This window comes from Xiphias gladius, chromosome 8 (assembly GCF_016859285.1).
Source record: "Xiphias gladius isolate SHS-SW01 ecotype Sanya breed wild chromosome 8, ASM1685928v1, whole genome shotgun sequence".
In the NCBI taxonomy this organism is placed as follows: Eukaryota; Metazoa; Chordata; class Actinopteri; order Istiophoriformes; family Xiphiidae; genus Xiphias; species Xiphias gladius.
In genome coordinates this window covers 15,648,042-15,664,878 of record NC_053407.1, presented here as the reverse complement: position 1 = coordinate 15,664,878, position 16,837 = coordinate 15,648,042, and the positions used below count along the sequence as shown (strand labels likewise).

General features: G+C 42.3%; 2 protein-coding genes across 2 annotated transcripts; one reads left to right on the top strand and one right to left on the bottom strand.

Annotated features, from left to right (window-relative positions):
- Positions 1 to 6,126: 6,126 nt before the first annotated feature.
- Positions 6,127 to 12,363, top strand: si:ch1073-390k14.1 (deoxyribodipyrimidine photo-lyase). Its single transcript, XM_040132569.1, has 10 exons — positions 6,127 to 6,166; positions 6,314 to 6,544; positions 8,234 to 8,906; positions 9,043 to 9,354; positions 9,497 to 9,669; positions 9,779 to 9,863; positions 9,972 to 10,204; positions 10,373 to 10,567; positions 10,651 to 10,876; positions 11,044 to 12,363. The coding sequence occupies exons 1-10, from the start codon at positions 6,158 to 6,160 to the stop codon at positions 11,586 to 11,588; spliced, it is 2,682 nt and encodes an 893-aa protein (XP_039988503.1). The 5' UTR covers positions 6,127 to 6,157; the 3' UTR covers positions 11,589 to 12,363.
- Positions 12,339 to 16,591, bottom strand: LOC120793015 (glycine cleavage system H protein, mitochondrial-like). The gene is made up of 5 exons (XM_040132570.1): positions 16,372 to 16,591; positions 16,071 to 16,153; positions 15,881 to 15,944; positions 14,241 to 14,372; positions 12,339 to 12,919 (listed from the first exon to the last, which is right to left on the bottom strand). The coding sequence occupies exons 1-5, from the start codon at positions 16,520 to 16,522 to the stop codon at positions 12,822 to 12,824; spliced, it is 528 nt and encodes a 175-aa protein (XP_039988504.1). The 5' UTR covers positions 16,523 to 16,591; the 3' UTR covers positions 12,339 to 12,821.
- Between the last annotated feature and the right edge of the window lie 246 nt (positions 16,592 to 16,837).

Here is a 16,837-nt window from a genome sequence, read left to right as displayed (position 1 = left end):
GTTATTGGAAAATGTCCGACCGCATATCCCCTGATTAGTCTTTTTTCAGACTGAAACATTGATAGTATCCCCGTTGGAATGATTGATTGAGTCTGACACATTTTAATTACGCCCAAATTAAATGAATCGGCTGGCGGACTATAAAACATTGCTGTTTAATAACGAGCCCCTCCATTTGCCTTTTTTTCCCCCTTCCTTCATCCAATCCCATTTTGGCCGCCCGCACCAAATAACCTCTCTCCATTTAATGATATGCAAATGAATTTTCATGAACCCCATGATCCCATGCGATGATTAAACTGAGATGACATTAGCTGCCATGCTACTGCCACTGTCAGTGTTTCTGTCTGCCTATATTCTCTCTCCCTATCTCTGCCATCTTTCTTTGTATCCACGACAACGACCAACTGGTGATATTAAGGGGTTCACTGTCACCGTTCCCTTATAAATTTTCTTTGTGAGAGACGACACTCTGCGTATCCAGTGTAATTTCAGAGAAGTTTTTCCAGTGGTAGTAGGGATGAAGCATCAGAGCATGAGATGTTGGTTGTCAGACCACACGTGGGAGTGGTACATCGAAGACTTGCATGTTACAACAATATACCATTATTGTAAAGCAGTAACATCATACAGACGATTTTGGTAAGGATCCACATCTCTTCATTTTCCACTTCCAGTGCTCCCCTCCCACCGTTCCGTTTCAGTCTGGATCCAGCTCCACCTCTGCTGTCGTTTATTGTACTCCATTTGCATAATGAAGCCCAGGCTTAATTAAGATCCCACTGGAGTCTGGAGCCAAGGATGAAGGAAAGAAGGACGAGGAGGAGGGGAGGGGGGCTCCGGTGTTCCTTAGCTTATCCGCACGTGTCCCAATAGGAGGCACAATTTAAGGGGGGAGAAAAGCGTTGACGAGCGATTAAATCGCTAATTATGATCGGCTGTTAAAATTAGTGTGTGGCTGTTAATTAGCTGCAGATGAGATGCCCAGACAGTTGCCCGCCCCTGACGACTGCAGCACCCTACCTGACTGGCAGTAGAGAAACACAGCTTGACACCCTGGAGATGATGCCAACACATCCCTCCCTTTAACACACACAGCAGTCTGAGGGGATATCCCTTTAAGAACATCCCAGGTGTGCATGTACAGGGAAGACGCTCTTCATCATCCTTGTCCACCCACTCCCACTGTTCTTCGTTAAGCACAAAATTTTCCTTTTTTCCTCTTCTAGATCCACTATTCATTTTGCTCATTACTCCTCTTTTTCCAGATGCTGTTCCTCTCCATAATGAAATGATATGAACCCTCGTCATATTTATTTGTAATGGGCAGCAGCTTCATTCCTGTGCATCAGTTGGCACTGAGCAGACATGAGTTGGCATCGAGGAAATGTTTTTTTTTCACAATCCCACCACAGTTGCATTTGTGGCTCTGGTTCCAACCAACTGCTACTATTTTGTGTCCGCATTTAATACGCTTTTGTACAGCTTCTGATGGCGCCTGTAGTGCCTCCCAGTTTGCGTTTGGCATGGTGCCATTGCTGTTTCTGGTCTCTCCCTTGAGGGGATGTTATCGCCAAAAACATTGAAGGCATCCGAAATCTTCTGCTCACCGTATGGAGGTTTCTGTTTACAAATGTGTGTGTTATGTTGGCTTGGCAGCATGCCATCTTTCTCCCCATGCCCTTGCCGCCCCTGAAAAGATGCCATCACAGAATCGCTGGCAACCGTTGCCTGGGCACCTCTTCTTGGCTTTGTCCAAGTAAACAAACGGTGATTAGCAGCAAATCCTCAGAGGTGAGTCTCCTTGTCTTTGACTAGGACAGTTTTATGCCGACCACTTTGATCGCTTCGGGTACGCCACGACTGCAGGCTGGCACAGTGCCCGCTGGCTGGCACACTGGCATAGAGAGAAAGAAAAGTCGGAAAAAGCACAGAACGTAGGATTTTCAGCAAACGTTTTTCTTCGTGTGATCAACGTTCATCACAGAGTTACACCTTACAGTTTCGCTGTATTCTCCATTTTCCTCTTCAACATCATTCCCTGCTTCCCTCCATCCATCTACATCTGAGTCACTCTCTGTCTGCTGGAATTTTGCTCGCTTCTATGCTTCGCTGTCCTCTATATCTTCATTTTCTCTGCCCGTTTCTGCTGCTTGTTTCGCCCAATTGTGCCTGTGCCAAGGTGGCACTATGGCAGCAATATGGAGGTCTGTTTCTCTTCCTCTTCCATTCTTATTCTCCTCGCCCCTTCGCCCATGCCCATGCCCGCCCCCGCTCAAGTCCTGACTGGATGGCACTGTGCCAACCTGCCACCGCCATCGCTCTCATTTGTAGCTCATCCCTCCGTTGCCCTTCCCCCTGTCTTTACATTTACATCCCTCTCTCTTCCCCTCATTTCATTCATCCACTTTCTGAATCATTTACCCTCTGTGTTTTTATTAAAGGCTGCATTTATATATATATATATATATATATATATATATATATATATATATATATATATATATATATATATATATGTATACATACAATATTACCTAACCGACGCATATACAACTTTTCATCTCTTAAATGCACACTGCAAATCGTTGCTCTTTTTTGTCATTTGGGAGACTTTTTTGGCACCTGAAAGAATGCTCTGAGTGACTGCTCTGTAGGTAATTACCGCAGCAGTTACTTATTCCACAGAGACAAGAAGAGAAAGCCGAAGAGAGCCCTGACTTTGTAGAAAGCTTGTGTTTTTTAATTAACTTTTACCAACCCCCAGCATGTGTGCTTCGTTTGACATCTCTAAGAGCCTTGTGCAGGATGTGCTTGTTTACACACCCACTGTACAGCAATATGATTGATCTGATTATCAGTAAAATCGATTGTGTACCATTGACCTCACCCGCTTCACCAAGATGACCCTTGCTCCCTTGTTCTTCTTTTTTTTTCTCCTCTTTGAAATCTCTCATGTCAAACAAAAGCTGCCAGTGATGGTGGAGCTATTAAGCAAATACTCTCATTAGTACACAAAACATAATGAATATGTAAATGATGTGTGTAATTTATGCATGGGCTTAGAGAGTTGTTCTCTTTTCAGTTCTCCATTGTATTCACTCTATTTATATCCCCTTTTCCCTCAAACTTCACACTCTTACGCCAATTTTCCTCTTTTCTTAGACAATATGTGAACGAATCCATTGAGGACTTCTTGAGGTCTCACTATTGTCTCTTTTATTTTGTGTCTTCTTTACACACCTCTCCTTGCCTTTAACCATGGTTTGAAGTTTTTAATAGCCTCTCAGAGTCCCTCTCTTTTTCTCTGTTTGCTTCTATCCATTCACAGCCCGTCCTCTCCAAAAACAAACCCTGCAGTGACGCATTAAACCAACTACTGAGTGTTTGAACAAGGTCTTTCTTCCAGGAATATGAATACTGAATAGTCTATCCACGAAATCACATCAACAATTGACTGTGTTGTATACTGTGCTCTCTCTTTGTCCATCTGTGACTGTTGATCGTAATGTGTGGTCCAAACTGTGTGGTAAACTGATGTGTGTCCTTATAGACGGTGAGTAGCCTTGCTCCTGTCTAGGATAAACACCTATAAAACTCTGGCTCCCTTGGCAATCACCATAGCAACAAACCATGGTACCCACGTGAGTTGCATAATAAGATGTTCCCCAAGACCGCGGACCATAAAGCGGCGACAAACTAGACACCTGCAGCAATGAATGTGAATTAAAAAAAAAAACCATTCAAATGTCAAACTTGATCTCTGACTCATTCCGGACCAATCTTTTAAATTTATCTATAGGCTTGCATCGCACAACACAACCTCGGAGACGCACATGCACCTTCTCTCTGTCTCTCCAGACCTTAACAGGTGCTGATGAGCTGCAGTCAATGATTGTAATGAGCTATCGATCACCGTGGGAAAACAGAGGGACAGAGAGGGGTGAGGGAGGTAGGGGGAACCAGAGGACACACACACAAACAGAATGAGGTGGACTACCAGAAAAAAAAAAAAAAATTCAAATGAACTAAATGCAAACAAACCAACCAAGACAGAGTATCAATACCTGCTTTAATCAAGTCCTCATCTCCTATTGTTCTGCTTAAAATAGAATTTATGGGGATAGGGCTTTTTGCCAGTGAAGGTTGAAGAGAACTGTTCAACTCAGAGCAGCTTCTGGACCAGCTAATCAGCTCAGGATGACCATGCAGACATGCTTGTCATGACCGAGTCCAGATGCCAGTGAATGGCACTGACGCAGTATCTCTATTTTCCTCTTTTTTTGTGCTGTGTGCATGGAAGGGAGGCAGACAGCTTTAGGGAAGGGGGAGGTGCGTTGTATGTGTGTGTGTGTGTGTGTGTGTCGTGTGTGTTGGGTGCCGTTTCAGATAATGAAATGCAGCAGGGAACAAAGAGCTTGGGGCCCCTATTCTCTGTGCTGCAGCTTCATTTTCACTCCCGTCAGTCTATGATTCTTCCATACCCTCTTTCTTGTGTACGTGTATGTGTGTGTTTATGTTTGTATGAGCCGGTTGTTGTGTGTGCGCATTTCCCCCTCCTCCTCCTGTTAGTATTCTGCATGGCAGATCCCCCTAATGTAATAACTGTGTCTGCATGTCTAATTTACAGCAGGAGAGAGTAAATAGCCTGTGGTTAATTACAGTATGTGTGTGTATGTGTGTGTATGTGTGTGTGTCTTTGCATGTGTCTACATGCGCGTGGGTGTGTCAGAATGATTTATGAGTTGCAAATAGCTACACCAGTGGCCCGTTTCTCCTCACTTAGTTTTTAATCTGTCTTTCCATTAATTTTCCTGGAGACGTTATTATGGTTTTAGAACGGTGTGCACAAGGATGCACATGTGAGTGCACGTATGTGTTAATGAGGCAGAGGTGTGGACATTTTGTGAGGATCGGGACTACATGGGCATCTGAGCTGCACTTTGCTTTTCCCCCTCTCTACTTCTCCATTTCCCTTCCTTGCGTTCCCTTGTTCTCTCTTCCGGTGCTTCATTCACTCTCTTCATTGAGAGCCACAGTGAACACAGATCTTTATTGACAGTACACGGTAGAACATGGAAACAGCAGGTCAATCCGTTTAGCCCAAGGGCCGATACACCAATTCACCAATTTGTCAGTGTTAGTTTGAGAGAGAAAAGCAGCTAATCTCTCCTCTCTGCTCTCTATTGATCACACACTTAGACTCCACTTCTCTGTCTAAACACTATTGATTCTCTCTCTCTCAATCTCTTTCTCTCTCTCCCCCTCTTTCTGTCTTGCTCTCTCCACATACCACAGCTCTCAACACATCTCCCCTTCATACACTTTGACTGCTTCTCACATAAAAGCCTGAATAATTGAGACTGTACGTTTCTTGTACATGTAGCCCTGAGTCATATTTTAGATGAATACTTGAGAGTATTGTATCACGAACAAACTCAGACTTTGAGTCTTCTCTGTAATACAGTATCATAAGTGGAGCTTATCAACTATTCAAAGCATTTTAGAGCTTGGCCCACAACTGTCACAAATGATTGTTACCTGCTGCATACATTCAAAAGCTCATCAAAGAAATCAATTTCTCATCAACCCCTCTACTTAGTTAATACATACCATGATTAAAAATTCACTGCTGGGTTTCCTAGCTTTGTTTTTCATTCTCACATCACAGGGCGCACTTGAAAAGGACCACATCCCTGTCAAGATGAAGGCTATGTAAAAATGACACCATGATTATCTTAAGGGACAGCCCCCCCCCGGATTGTTATATCAAATCAAACTGACCCAAAGGATCTCGATTGGATTGGATTTAGCTTGTTGTGACCCCTGTCAAGAAACATTTTAGTTGATAAGGGTGATTTGGTGGAGGAGTGATTATAGTGTCGAGAGGAAGATGAAACAGACAGAGAGAGTGAAACGTATAACAAAAAACAGATTTTCCCGTGGCATTTATTATATCTATCTCTCTACCTTAATGAATGAAATCTAGACAAGTGTTACTCACAGGCTCTAAAAAAAAAAAAAAAAAAAGTAGCCAAGCCTCCACGAAGTTCCGTTGCTCCTTACATAGCTCCTATTTATTAGACTGGTATACCCCCTACTGGTTCAGTTAACCCATTACAAGCCTGTAGCTTTGCAGGTTACAAAACCCCGACGCATGGCTTGTGTAAGTCAAAATCAGCTGTTGTTTGGTAACCGGTCGAGGGTAGGTGCGGGGCGTCTGAACGATTGAGCGTTGCACTATGTGCCAGCCTATTAGAAGTTAACTTTTATACCTTTTCATATTTAATATATCGTCACCTTTCAATCAAAGATGGCCCCCTCAGCGGCTGACGCCGAAGACAGTAAAGCCTTGGTGAGGAGGTTGTTGAGAGAAGTGCTGGTGGGTCGAGAGGATCCAGAGGGGTTCTTCGCGATGTGTGTGTCCGTCCTAGGGCACCAGGAGACCCGCTCGCGGTTCCTGTCCCTCATCCGGCCCCTGTCCACGGCCAACAGCTCCCTGCACACCGACCTCACCTCCATCTACCGGGAATATTTCTCTAAGGTCAGTGAGTGTTCGTTGTACATGACACCAGTGTCTCAAGGTGGTTCAAAGTTACAGATGAAGGAACACGTGTAAAAGAAAAGAAACGCAAAAAGATACGAATACTTCGATAAATATTCCGGTAGTCAATCAGAGACGATAAAGAGTGTTTAAAAACACTCTAAAATAACAACAAGAGAGCAACAATGCCCCCCCCCCTTTAAAGTAAGTATTATATTATTATAATTATATTATATAACAAATAAACAAACTCCAAATGAGCTAACTTTTTAAGGGAAGCTGTCATGACGAACGTGTTAGCAAACAGATATGTAGTTAACTTGCCTCGACTTTAGCAGAAAGAGAGCAATGTCGACATCCCTGTTGGATCTCTTTTCCCTTTCCTCTCTTTTTTGAATGGCAGTGTCACCTACACTGGAATTTTAGGCTTTTTTTTTTTTCTTTTTCTTTGTTTTTCAACCAGCTCCTGAGAAAAATAAGCAGAACTAGCTAAGAATGCTCAGGTCGTCACTAGTAACTCCTCTACCGTACCTGGCGCTCTGCGCATGAGGCCGGTCGGTCTCGGTGACGGTGTCTGGTGCCCGAATGAGCTGAAAGTTAAGGATGTGTGCTGGAGCTAAAACATTTCTTTTGAATTTGATTCTTACACTATTAACTTATGTAACAGTAGTAATACAATGCTGAGTATTGTTTACAAAAATGTACCTGTGTAGTTGTACAGTAGCTAACAGCTAACAGAAATCACTTAACATGACCACCATGCAATATTACTAAAAAATGACAAAAAAGGTTAAAAAAAACAAACAAATCAATACTAACAATACTAATATATATAATATCTATATAAACTAATCACAAACACACACACACACACACACACACACATATATATATCGATATATGAGTGTGTGTGCCAAAATATCTATCTATCTATCTATCTATCTATCTATCTATCTATATATATATATATATATATATATATATATATTTATATATATATATGTATATATATATATAAAGGTTGCCTTTTAAAAAGTAGTGGTACACTTGGACACCCATGTGTTTTCTCTTACTCTGGTTGATTAAACCTCTGCTTTGCCGAGCTCTATACTGTATTCTCATTAAGTATGAGTATAATTGTTATATTATAGATGTAGCACTAAGAAAAATGGCGAGAAAACTAACAGGGGAGGCAGAGGGATGTCAAACAAGCACTGTCTGTACACATCCACACAGACCCGAGGAGAGGTCTAATCAGATCAAACAAGTGACGACAACCGTGGGGCTTCACGAAAGGCATGAAAAATGCATTAACAAACTGACATCCAAGAACCTATCTATTGGAAAAGTTACCTCACTAAAGTCAGTACAGTTTTTAATAAAATAACTAAAAACATTAGCTAACTTATTTTAACGGCAGCCTTGATTATCCATAATGCAAAGGCACCACAATATTTTTGCATCGTTTTTGCAAAAACACTAACCTTGGTGTTAGGCCATTTAAGATAGAGCACATACTTCTTGACATTTTAACCACAAAAATTTGCCGTCTTACACTTGTTATGCTCGGAGTGTTACTATTGGCACATGTAATTGTAAATATTGCACATGAAATTTGTCACCTCTATCCCAACGACTAAGAAGTTATTTTGACAATACTGATGACGGGTTCTTCTAATTCAATTGCAGACTGAAGATGATGAACTGGAACTTGCATTGGCTCTGTCTGTGCTGGAGATAAAAGATCACCAGCTGTCATCCCCCAGCCAAGAGTCCCTACTTCAGCAGCTCGGAGACCGACCGAATCAAAGCAGCTCTGTTCAACTGACCTCAGCATCTCAGCCTCAGGGAGGCAGCCACACCCGGCTATCAGATTTAGCTAGTGGGAGAAAATATACCCACTCAGCACAAACTGGACCTTGGGGCAAGGTGTGCCCACCACAGACAACCAGAGAGACTGAGCTTCAGAAAGGCACACATGTTGTGAAATGTAATAAGGAGACACCAGGAACAAGTCAAACTGTGAGTGTCTCCAGACCGTCTGCCTCACTTTCCAAACAAGAGACAGTTATAGAAGGTGACCAAATGATAGAGGAGGGAGATCTGAATCAATCAGAGAGAGCAAGACGCTCTAAGAACAGGCGACAGCGGCGTAAAGGGGGTGGCCAGCAGGTTGTAGGTTTGCCCCGCTCTCCGTCGGCACCGCCACCAGTGCTGCTGTGGCTTAGGAGAGATTTGCGACTGTGTGACAATCCTGCTGTCATTAGCTCATTGGAGGTTGGGGCACCTGTCATCCCTGTCTTCATCTGGAGCCCCGAAGAAGAGGAGGGACCTGGGATTACTGTGGCTGTGGGTGGGGCGTGTAAGTTGACTTCTTTAAAGCACAGTGCATCACTGCCCCTCTAGGCATTGCAATACTTTTTGGTAACATATAATATTTATCACGAAATTACAGATATATAATCTGTTTGCAACCATACTTTCTCTTCTTTTTACAGGTAAATACTGGCTTCATCAAGCTTTGTCTTGTTTCTGTTCATCTCTGGAGCGCATTGGCAGCCATCTTGTCTTCCTCAAGGCAAATGGAGAGGGGAACGGGGTTGGATCTTCTCTGCGTACCCTTAAGGAGCTGATAAAGGAGACCGGGACAAGAACAGTGATGGCTAATGCCCTGTATGAGCCCTGGCTGAAGGAGAGGGATGACGCGGTGGTGTCAGCTCTGCAGAAAGATGGTGTTGAATGCAGGATGTTCCACTCTAACTGTCTCAGAGACCCTTACTCTGTCAGCACGGAGGGTGTAGGACTCAGAGGTAGGTCAGAATAAGGTGAACATGGTGTACTGAGCTTGCTTAAATATTTGTGTTTAAAGCTGGAAATGTGTTAAGCAATCCACGCTGAACTGCAATATGGCCATTTACGTCGAACTTCTGTTTGTTTTCTGCTGTGATGTAGGAATTGGTTCAGTGTCTCACTTCATGAGCTGCTGTAGACAGAACCCAGGGTCTGCATTAGGGGTTCCTCTGGACTCTCCAGTATCTCTCCCCACACCTGCCCACTGGCCTCAGGGTGTCTCTTTGGACACACTAGGGCTGGCACGCATGCCCCGCAGGAAGGATGGCACAACGGTCAGTAACCACAGCAGAGCAGTCCTCTAGGGCTGAGTTAAAGCCCTGAATACAACTGAGATTAGATCACGCAGTCCATAATGTCTTCTTCTGCTCATTTTGCATTCAGATTGACTGGGCAGCTAACATTCGCAAGTCCTGGGATTTCAGTGAAGAAGGAGCACAGGCCCAGCTTGAGGCCTTTCTTCACGATGGTGAGATACTTGCATGTTCATTGTAAACATATACATTGTGTTTGTGGGAATATTAAGAAGCAGAGCATTAATCTAACAGTATTTTATGATTATTTCCACGTTTCCTAGGTGTCTATAGGTACGAAAAAGAGTCAGGCAGGGCAGATTCTCCGAACACCAGCTCTCTGTCTCCCTACCTTCACTTTGGTCAGCTCAGCCCACGCTGGCTATTGTGGGACGCCAAAGGGGCACGCTGTCGACCCCCAAAGTTCCAACGCAAACTGGCCTGGAGAGACTTGGCCTATTGGCAACTAACACTATTTCCTGACCTCCCCTGGGAATCCCTCAGGCCTCCATACAAGGTAAAAATTGGCTACAGACATCTTGATAACACATAAACATTTCCTTTGAGTGTTACACATACATGCATCGTAGCCTTCACTTTCTTCATTAGCATTAAAAGCCCATATCCCACTATGAAAAGCAATGTTTACTAGAAAGTTACGTTATTCATCTACTGGTATTCGCAGGCTCTGCGGTGGAGCAGTGATCGTGGCCACCTGAAGGCCTGGCAGCGTGGTCAGACAGGCTACCCTCTGGTGGATGCGGCCATGAGGCAGCTGTGGCTGACAGGCTGGATGAACAACTACATGAGACATGTGGTGGCGTCTTTCCTCATAGCATACCTCCATCTGCCCTGGCAAGAAGGCTACCGCTGGTTCCAGGTGAGACGCGTATGCATACAGGCACAAAATGCGCTCATGTAAGTACTCCTTACTGACTGTATCTAACATTTACATGTGTTTAGGACACGCTAGTGGATGCAGATGTTGCCATAGATGCTATGATGTGGCAGAATGGGGGCATGTGTGGTCTGGACCACTGGAACTTTGTCATGCACCCCGTAGATGCAGCAATGACCTGTGACCCCTATGGCAGCTATGTTAGGAAATGGTGTCCTGAGCTTGCAGATCTGCCTGATGAGCTGATTCATAAACCCTGGAAATGTCCTGCATCTATGCTTCGACGTGCAGGTGAGGAATGTGGCTGTGTGGTCAACTGTTCACTTTTTTTTCTCAAATGACTTTGTCAGTCCAAAAAAAAAAAAAAAACTGCTACTTTTTAAAATGTTCTGAATAATGCTGTACGGTTCCAAACCATGACATAGAAATCTCCTTTCCTTGCTATCCTCACTGTTTAGGTTTGGTGTTTGGCCAGACATATCCCGATCGAATAATTACAGACCTAGAGGAGCGAAGGAGTCAGTCTTTGCAAGATGTAGCTCTGGTGCGGAAAGAGTTTGGACAGTATGTGGACAAGCGCACAGGCTGCGACCTGGTTCCTCTGCCCCCACGCCTCGTCTCGGAGGCCCTGGGCCTATCGCACAGGAATGGTGGTGTGGTGACAGAAGGGAAGCAGTTCCTCTTGCCTGTTATCACCCGCATGGAATTCAAACATCAGCTGGAAGATCCGGACGCCGATGCCGCCTCAAATCCCTACAATGCTGTTCTGAAGGGGTACGTGAGCCGCAAAAGGGATGAGACCATCGCCTTCCTTAATGAGAGAGACTTTACTGCCAGTGTGATGTATGAGGGAGCACAGAGAAAGGAGAGGCTGGAGAGCGATTATCGCAGAATGGAGGGACTCCCTCGGCCTCCTGCACCTCGAGGCAGGGCCAGACGAACTCCGACAGCCAAGGACAGGTTCTCTATAGTACCTGGTGGGGCAGTCACTTCACTCAGGTGACCCAGAGATCAAGACTTTAAATTTACAGGTTTTAAGAAACCAGACTGTTACTAGCCTTCAAGTACAAATGTTACAGCAATAAAAATTCTTTCAGTGCAAAGATGGGGCAGGGATAGATTCGCTTGTGTTGACACAACTGATAAAAAAGTTTGAGAGGGGGCTGCAAAATGCCCTTAACATTTTGTACATTGAGTATTCAGTATAATTTAGTTATCCAATATACTTGATTTTGGTTCAGCTTCCTTTCTTAAAGGTCTGTATTTTTTAATCATGAAAATTTGAGGTGTTTCACGTAACTAAAACCCATATTGTAAAGTGTGAGAACTGAGTGAAGGAAAGTGGCATTCAGTATTTCTCAGCAGATCATTTTTAAAGTACATGCCCGTTTTAGTTTGCGAGCTGATGTAAACAGCATCAGAAAAGCTGAGATTTAGGTGTGTGTGTGTGTGTGTGTGTGTGTGTGTGTGTGTGAGTGAAAACTACACACACACACACACACTACCTCCACCTTGAGGTGGAGGTAGTGTCAGGTTCTAATCTTGTTCTGAATTTTGTTTTTGGAGCTACTTTTTTGTTACATGTGGATCGGATGAGGCTTTCTTTGCATGTACTTCAAGTAATGCAAAATAACAAATATGCAAATAGCATTTATATTATGTGATTATGGGTGAATTCACATTGAGTGGAATTAAATGGCAAGCTGTCATTTTTTTAATACTTTGGGAAATAAAAAATGAGGGAGGCAACAAATGTGTAAGGAAATGTTTATTTTCTCTTGTACAGGTCTCATGTCTACAGTGTAGCTCTCATACATGCAATGTAGACCAACATAATTAATAATACCCTAATGACCAAAGTGCTTTTTAAAGTCTAACAGTGTCCTAGAACAGAAATTCAAGTTTATGTTTGACTGAAATGCTTGGAAACTGCTCTATTAAGTGTAAGTCTCAGTCTCTTCTGTTTTTGGGCTTTGAGGCTGCAAGAACTCAACACTGAATGTTCAGTCGGTGCAGACTGGCTGGTCCCCTAAAGTCAGTCTGTAACAGTAGATAAAGGATTCCTAACGTTCACAGCTCTACAACAATGGCAGGTCAGCCAACTGGAGCTCTCGAGCTCCACTGGTGGATGCTAAGCATAGCGTTGTTGCTGACACAGGCACATCTTATGCATCTCCCTGCCAGTGGCGTTTTGAAAAGGAGAGAGGGAGCATAGCACTTATTAGGAGGTGTTAGGTTAGTCCTCAATGGAGCGGATGTATCTCTCATAGGCCGCTTCGTCCATTAGAGTGTCAAGCTCAGCAGGATTGGCAATGGTCATCTTCATCAGCCAACCTGTATTTGATAGATTAAAATCAGGTTAAACTGTGAGTCAAGGACCATCCCAGTGTTTTTGCATATGTAAGCCCTTTTATTACAAGTCAGATACGTTTAACATCGCCAAAGCACTCCAGGCGGCCATTGGCTTACTTTTTTTCATCACGACAGCATGAAAATAAACTTTTTAAGACTTTTAACTTGGTTAAGGAATCCATCAGTCAGCCTTTATTCTTGTCAAGTTTACATTATCAATGCACAGAAAAGCTATTGGGACTGGAAATTAACTTTTAAAGTTCTGCTGTGCATTTCCATGCAATGATAATGTTCAGAGTAGTGAATAACTTAATCAAACAAGCTTCAAGTCTCTCTGGATTTTCATATTTGTAATTGAAAGGAAAACTAGTTGTTGTCTGGGATGTAGCAAAAACAAAAATTGCAAAACCACTGGTATGGAACAGGTGTAGAGTGAAGATGGGTCACACTTTAAGATACAAAATATGCTATACAGGGTGATTAAATATACTTTCAATTTTAAGTGTACAAAACCAGCTTCATTTCCTGAATCACACAGTGGTCTGTCTTCTATGTTGCATTACTGCCATCTACTGTCCAAAAAATGATGTTGCCAGTGAACAGTTTCCTTAAACCTCCCTTCCCGTTACTGTGAATGATTATGATTTGTAAAACTTGTTTTATCTGTGTGTGTGTGGTTGTGTATGTATGTATGTGTGTATATATTTACATCTCTATCTCTATCTCTATCTATATATATATCTCTATCTCTATCATATATCTCTATCTCTATCATATATCTCTATCTCTATCTCTATGATATCTCTATCTCTATCTATATATATATAATTTACATCTATATCTATATATATATTTTTTTCAAATAATATCATACAAGTTCAAAAAAAGACTTTCTGTAAAAATTTAAGAAGAGTGTAAAGCTTTGTCATGAGAAAAGGGAAATAGCATTTTAAAAGATAAAATAATAATTTCAGTTGCTCCACAATTTACAGACTCTGACCATATTTCTTTTGCAAGATATGCACCAGCCAAATGATAACTGCAGGAACAGTATTTAGAAGGTAAACAAAGACTGGTGTCAATTACCTTAAACTCCAGAGGTTTGTTATTATAGTCCAACATAATCCTAAAACTTCCAGCATAATTCTTCAACTACAGGTCGCTCCTCTTTAAGGTCTCTCATTAACCTTAAGTACTGATTGATTGATTTTTTTTTTTTGCTTCTTACATTTTCCAGTGTCTTCTCCCATTAACAGAAGGATCTACATGGACTGGACAACGTATTTTTTATGTGTGTGCTTACCATCTTTGTAACAGGATTTGTTGACCAGACCAGGGTTGTCTGCCAGTAGTGTATTGACCTCTACAACCTCTCCAGTCAAAGGGGAATAGAGCTCACTGGCTGCCTTTACACTTTCCAGAGCTCCAAATTCATCTGTGACAGTAAAGGTTGGAAACAAATGCATTTACATCAAAGTTAAGTCATCTCAGAGGAATGGCAACTACACAGAAAGGATAAGCGGATATTGCTAATATGTGACCTTAAGGTAGGTATTTTGTGGCATGATGACATCTACTTATGTTTGCTCAAACACAGGTGCTACAAGCTAAATGGATTTTACAACCAAATGCAATTTATAACATGGATAGAAAGTAGTAATCAATTGTTCGTTTCTCAATAATACTGATATCTATGCTTTGAAAGTCCTGTTGTGTTGAAAAAAAAAAATACATATATAGCAGGCAAAAACAACCACAACTTATTCTGTATGTCATTTTTGATGACCTAGTTTGTAACTAAAACAAGACTGGATTTTCAACTTGCAGAAGAAAAATGCAGTTCATACAGGAAATTGAGTTTTCAAGGCTGTGCATTATAATAGAGCTGAAACGATTAGTCGTTAAATCAATTAGTTGATGGACAGAAAAAGAATTTGTCAACTGTTTTGATAATCGATTAATCGTTTCATTTTTTTTTTTTCAAGCAAGAACAGTGAGATAGTGCCAAATATTACCTGATTACTGCCTTTCAAATGGGAGGATTTCCTGCTTTTCTTTGCCATGCATAATTGTAAAGCAAACATTTTATAGGCATTTGGACTTTTGGCAGAACAAAACAAGACATTTGAAGATGGTCCTGTTTGGCTCCGCAAAGTTGTGACAGGCATTTTTTTGTCATTTTATTGACTCAATTACTAAACGATTAAATAATTGGCAAATTAATCAAAATGAAAACAACAGTTAGTTGCAACCCTACATTATAAGCGAGGTGACAGTATCTATCTTGTTGTCATCTATAAAGTAATATGCTGATATGGATAAAATTAGATAATCATTATGTTTATCAAGCAAGTAGAGGCATTGTTCATCTTTCTCATTAGTCGGATATGTTCAGAGACCTTTATTATATCATCACAACTGCAGCCATTAAGACCACAGGAAAACAAGATTTTACATTTAACAATACTACAGTGATCAAAATCTGCAACTCTAGTCTCATAGTATATTTATATTTTTGAGGTCAATACAGATATTGATATTTCAGAGTTAAGAAATGTAAATGATATATCGGCTAACACATAACATAAACAAACATTTTTAATAAAGTTCCCGAAGTTTATTTAATGAAAAATATGGCTAAGACATGTACTGGGCAGGACATTTTACAGATGAAAAATAAACTGACCACTTCTCTCTGGCAATGTATCAAAAAATATCTTCGATATTTCTGCACTTCGATGTCTTTTCATTTATCGACCGACACAGATATATCGGCAATAACCCGCTATCACCTGGCCAATTTATCGGCTGGGCTCCACCTCATATCTCACAACTGAGGTAATATTAGTATCACCTGCTACAGAGGGAGTGTGATGCATGGAATCAGGCTTAATCCCTAAACCAGTGGGTGCTGCAATACCCGCCCGAGCCGCAACTTCATACCTTGCTGAGCCAGCTGTGTGCCCACCTCTGGCAGTCCACAGTAAACTACATCTCCCAGAGCCTCCTGCAAGTAGCAGAAAGCATGGTCAAAGGTAAAAGAAAAAGACATTTACTTTGGTGCGTGCTTGTGCATGTGCATGTGCATGTACATGTACATGTACAGGTGTGCGCACACGGCCAGGGGACGTACTTGCGCGAAGTTGCTGATACCGACAGTCCCGATTCCGTCGTCTTCTACTCGAATCCATTCGTGCTTGTCTGTGAACTTAAGTGCTGCAAGACAACACAACAGACTCAGAACATGCAGAGCTTCCCACTAGAGTTCGACGTACTTTGTAATCACCGCTCAGTATGACAACCAGGAGAAAAGCAGACGGACATGCTGCTGCGTCCTCTGCTCCCATGTCCGTTTCTCTAGCTAATGTTACCCAGCGGCTAGCGAAAATGGGAGCTAACATGCGACACGACAACACACTCACACGGGGAAATACCTGCTGCTAATCGGCTAGAAGAGGCTAGTGTTCTCCGAAAGTAAGGTTTAGATGCCAGCCGCAAATGAGGGAGCGGAGCCGAGCGGGTAAGTAAAGGCAAAACTGTGGAAAAGTTGGAAGACAGGGAGCGGAACAGCCCACAGGTAGCCATCTTTGTCGCTTACTGATGAGAGCACGGGGTTCTTCTTCGTGGATATTCGAGGCATCGGTGGCGCTCTACTGCCCTCTACCGATCACGATAAAATTATCGCTAGAGCAAACGCCCTGCTCCTGCCATTCGGTGGGTCAGAGGAAATGTTCTGGAAAAACTGGCCCCATTCACAAAAAAGCCTGATAATTACCAATAATTTTCCAATAAAGTCCAACTGAAGTTAAAATTAAAAGATATGCTTATGATCAATGTGCGTACCTTTGGTGTTTCTTTTGACTTCTGTACTTATTTGGTCAAAACTGTAATTACCAAAAT

Coding starts and splice junctions, on each gene's coding strand:
- si:ch1073-390k14.1 (XM_040132569.1), top strand. Junction 10,205..10,372: donor CCCTCAGGCCTCCATACAAG/GTAAAAATTGGC, acceptor TGGTATTCGCAG/GCTCTGCGGTGGAGCAGTGA. Junction 10,877..11,043: donor ATCTATGCTTCGACGTGCAG/GTGAGGAATGTG, acceptor CTCACTGTTTAG/GTTTGGTGTTTGGCCAGACA.
- LOC120793015 (XM_040132570.1), bottom strand. CDS start 16,522: ATGGCTACCTGTGGGCTGTTCCGCTCCCTGTCTTCCAACTTTTCCACA. Junction 15,945..16,070: donor GTATCAGCAACTTCGCGCAA/GTACGTCCCCTG, acceptor TGCTACTTGCAG/GAGGCTCTGGGAGATGTAGT. Junction 14,373..15,880: donor CACACAGCTGGCTCAGCAAG/GTATGAAGTTGC, acceptor TTACTGTCACAG/ATGAATTTGGAGCTCTGGAA.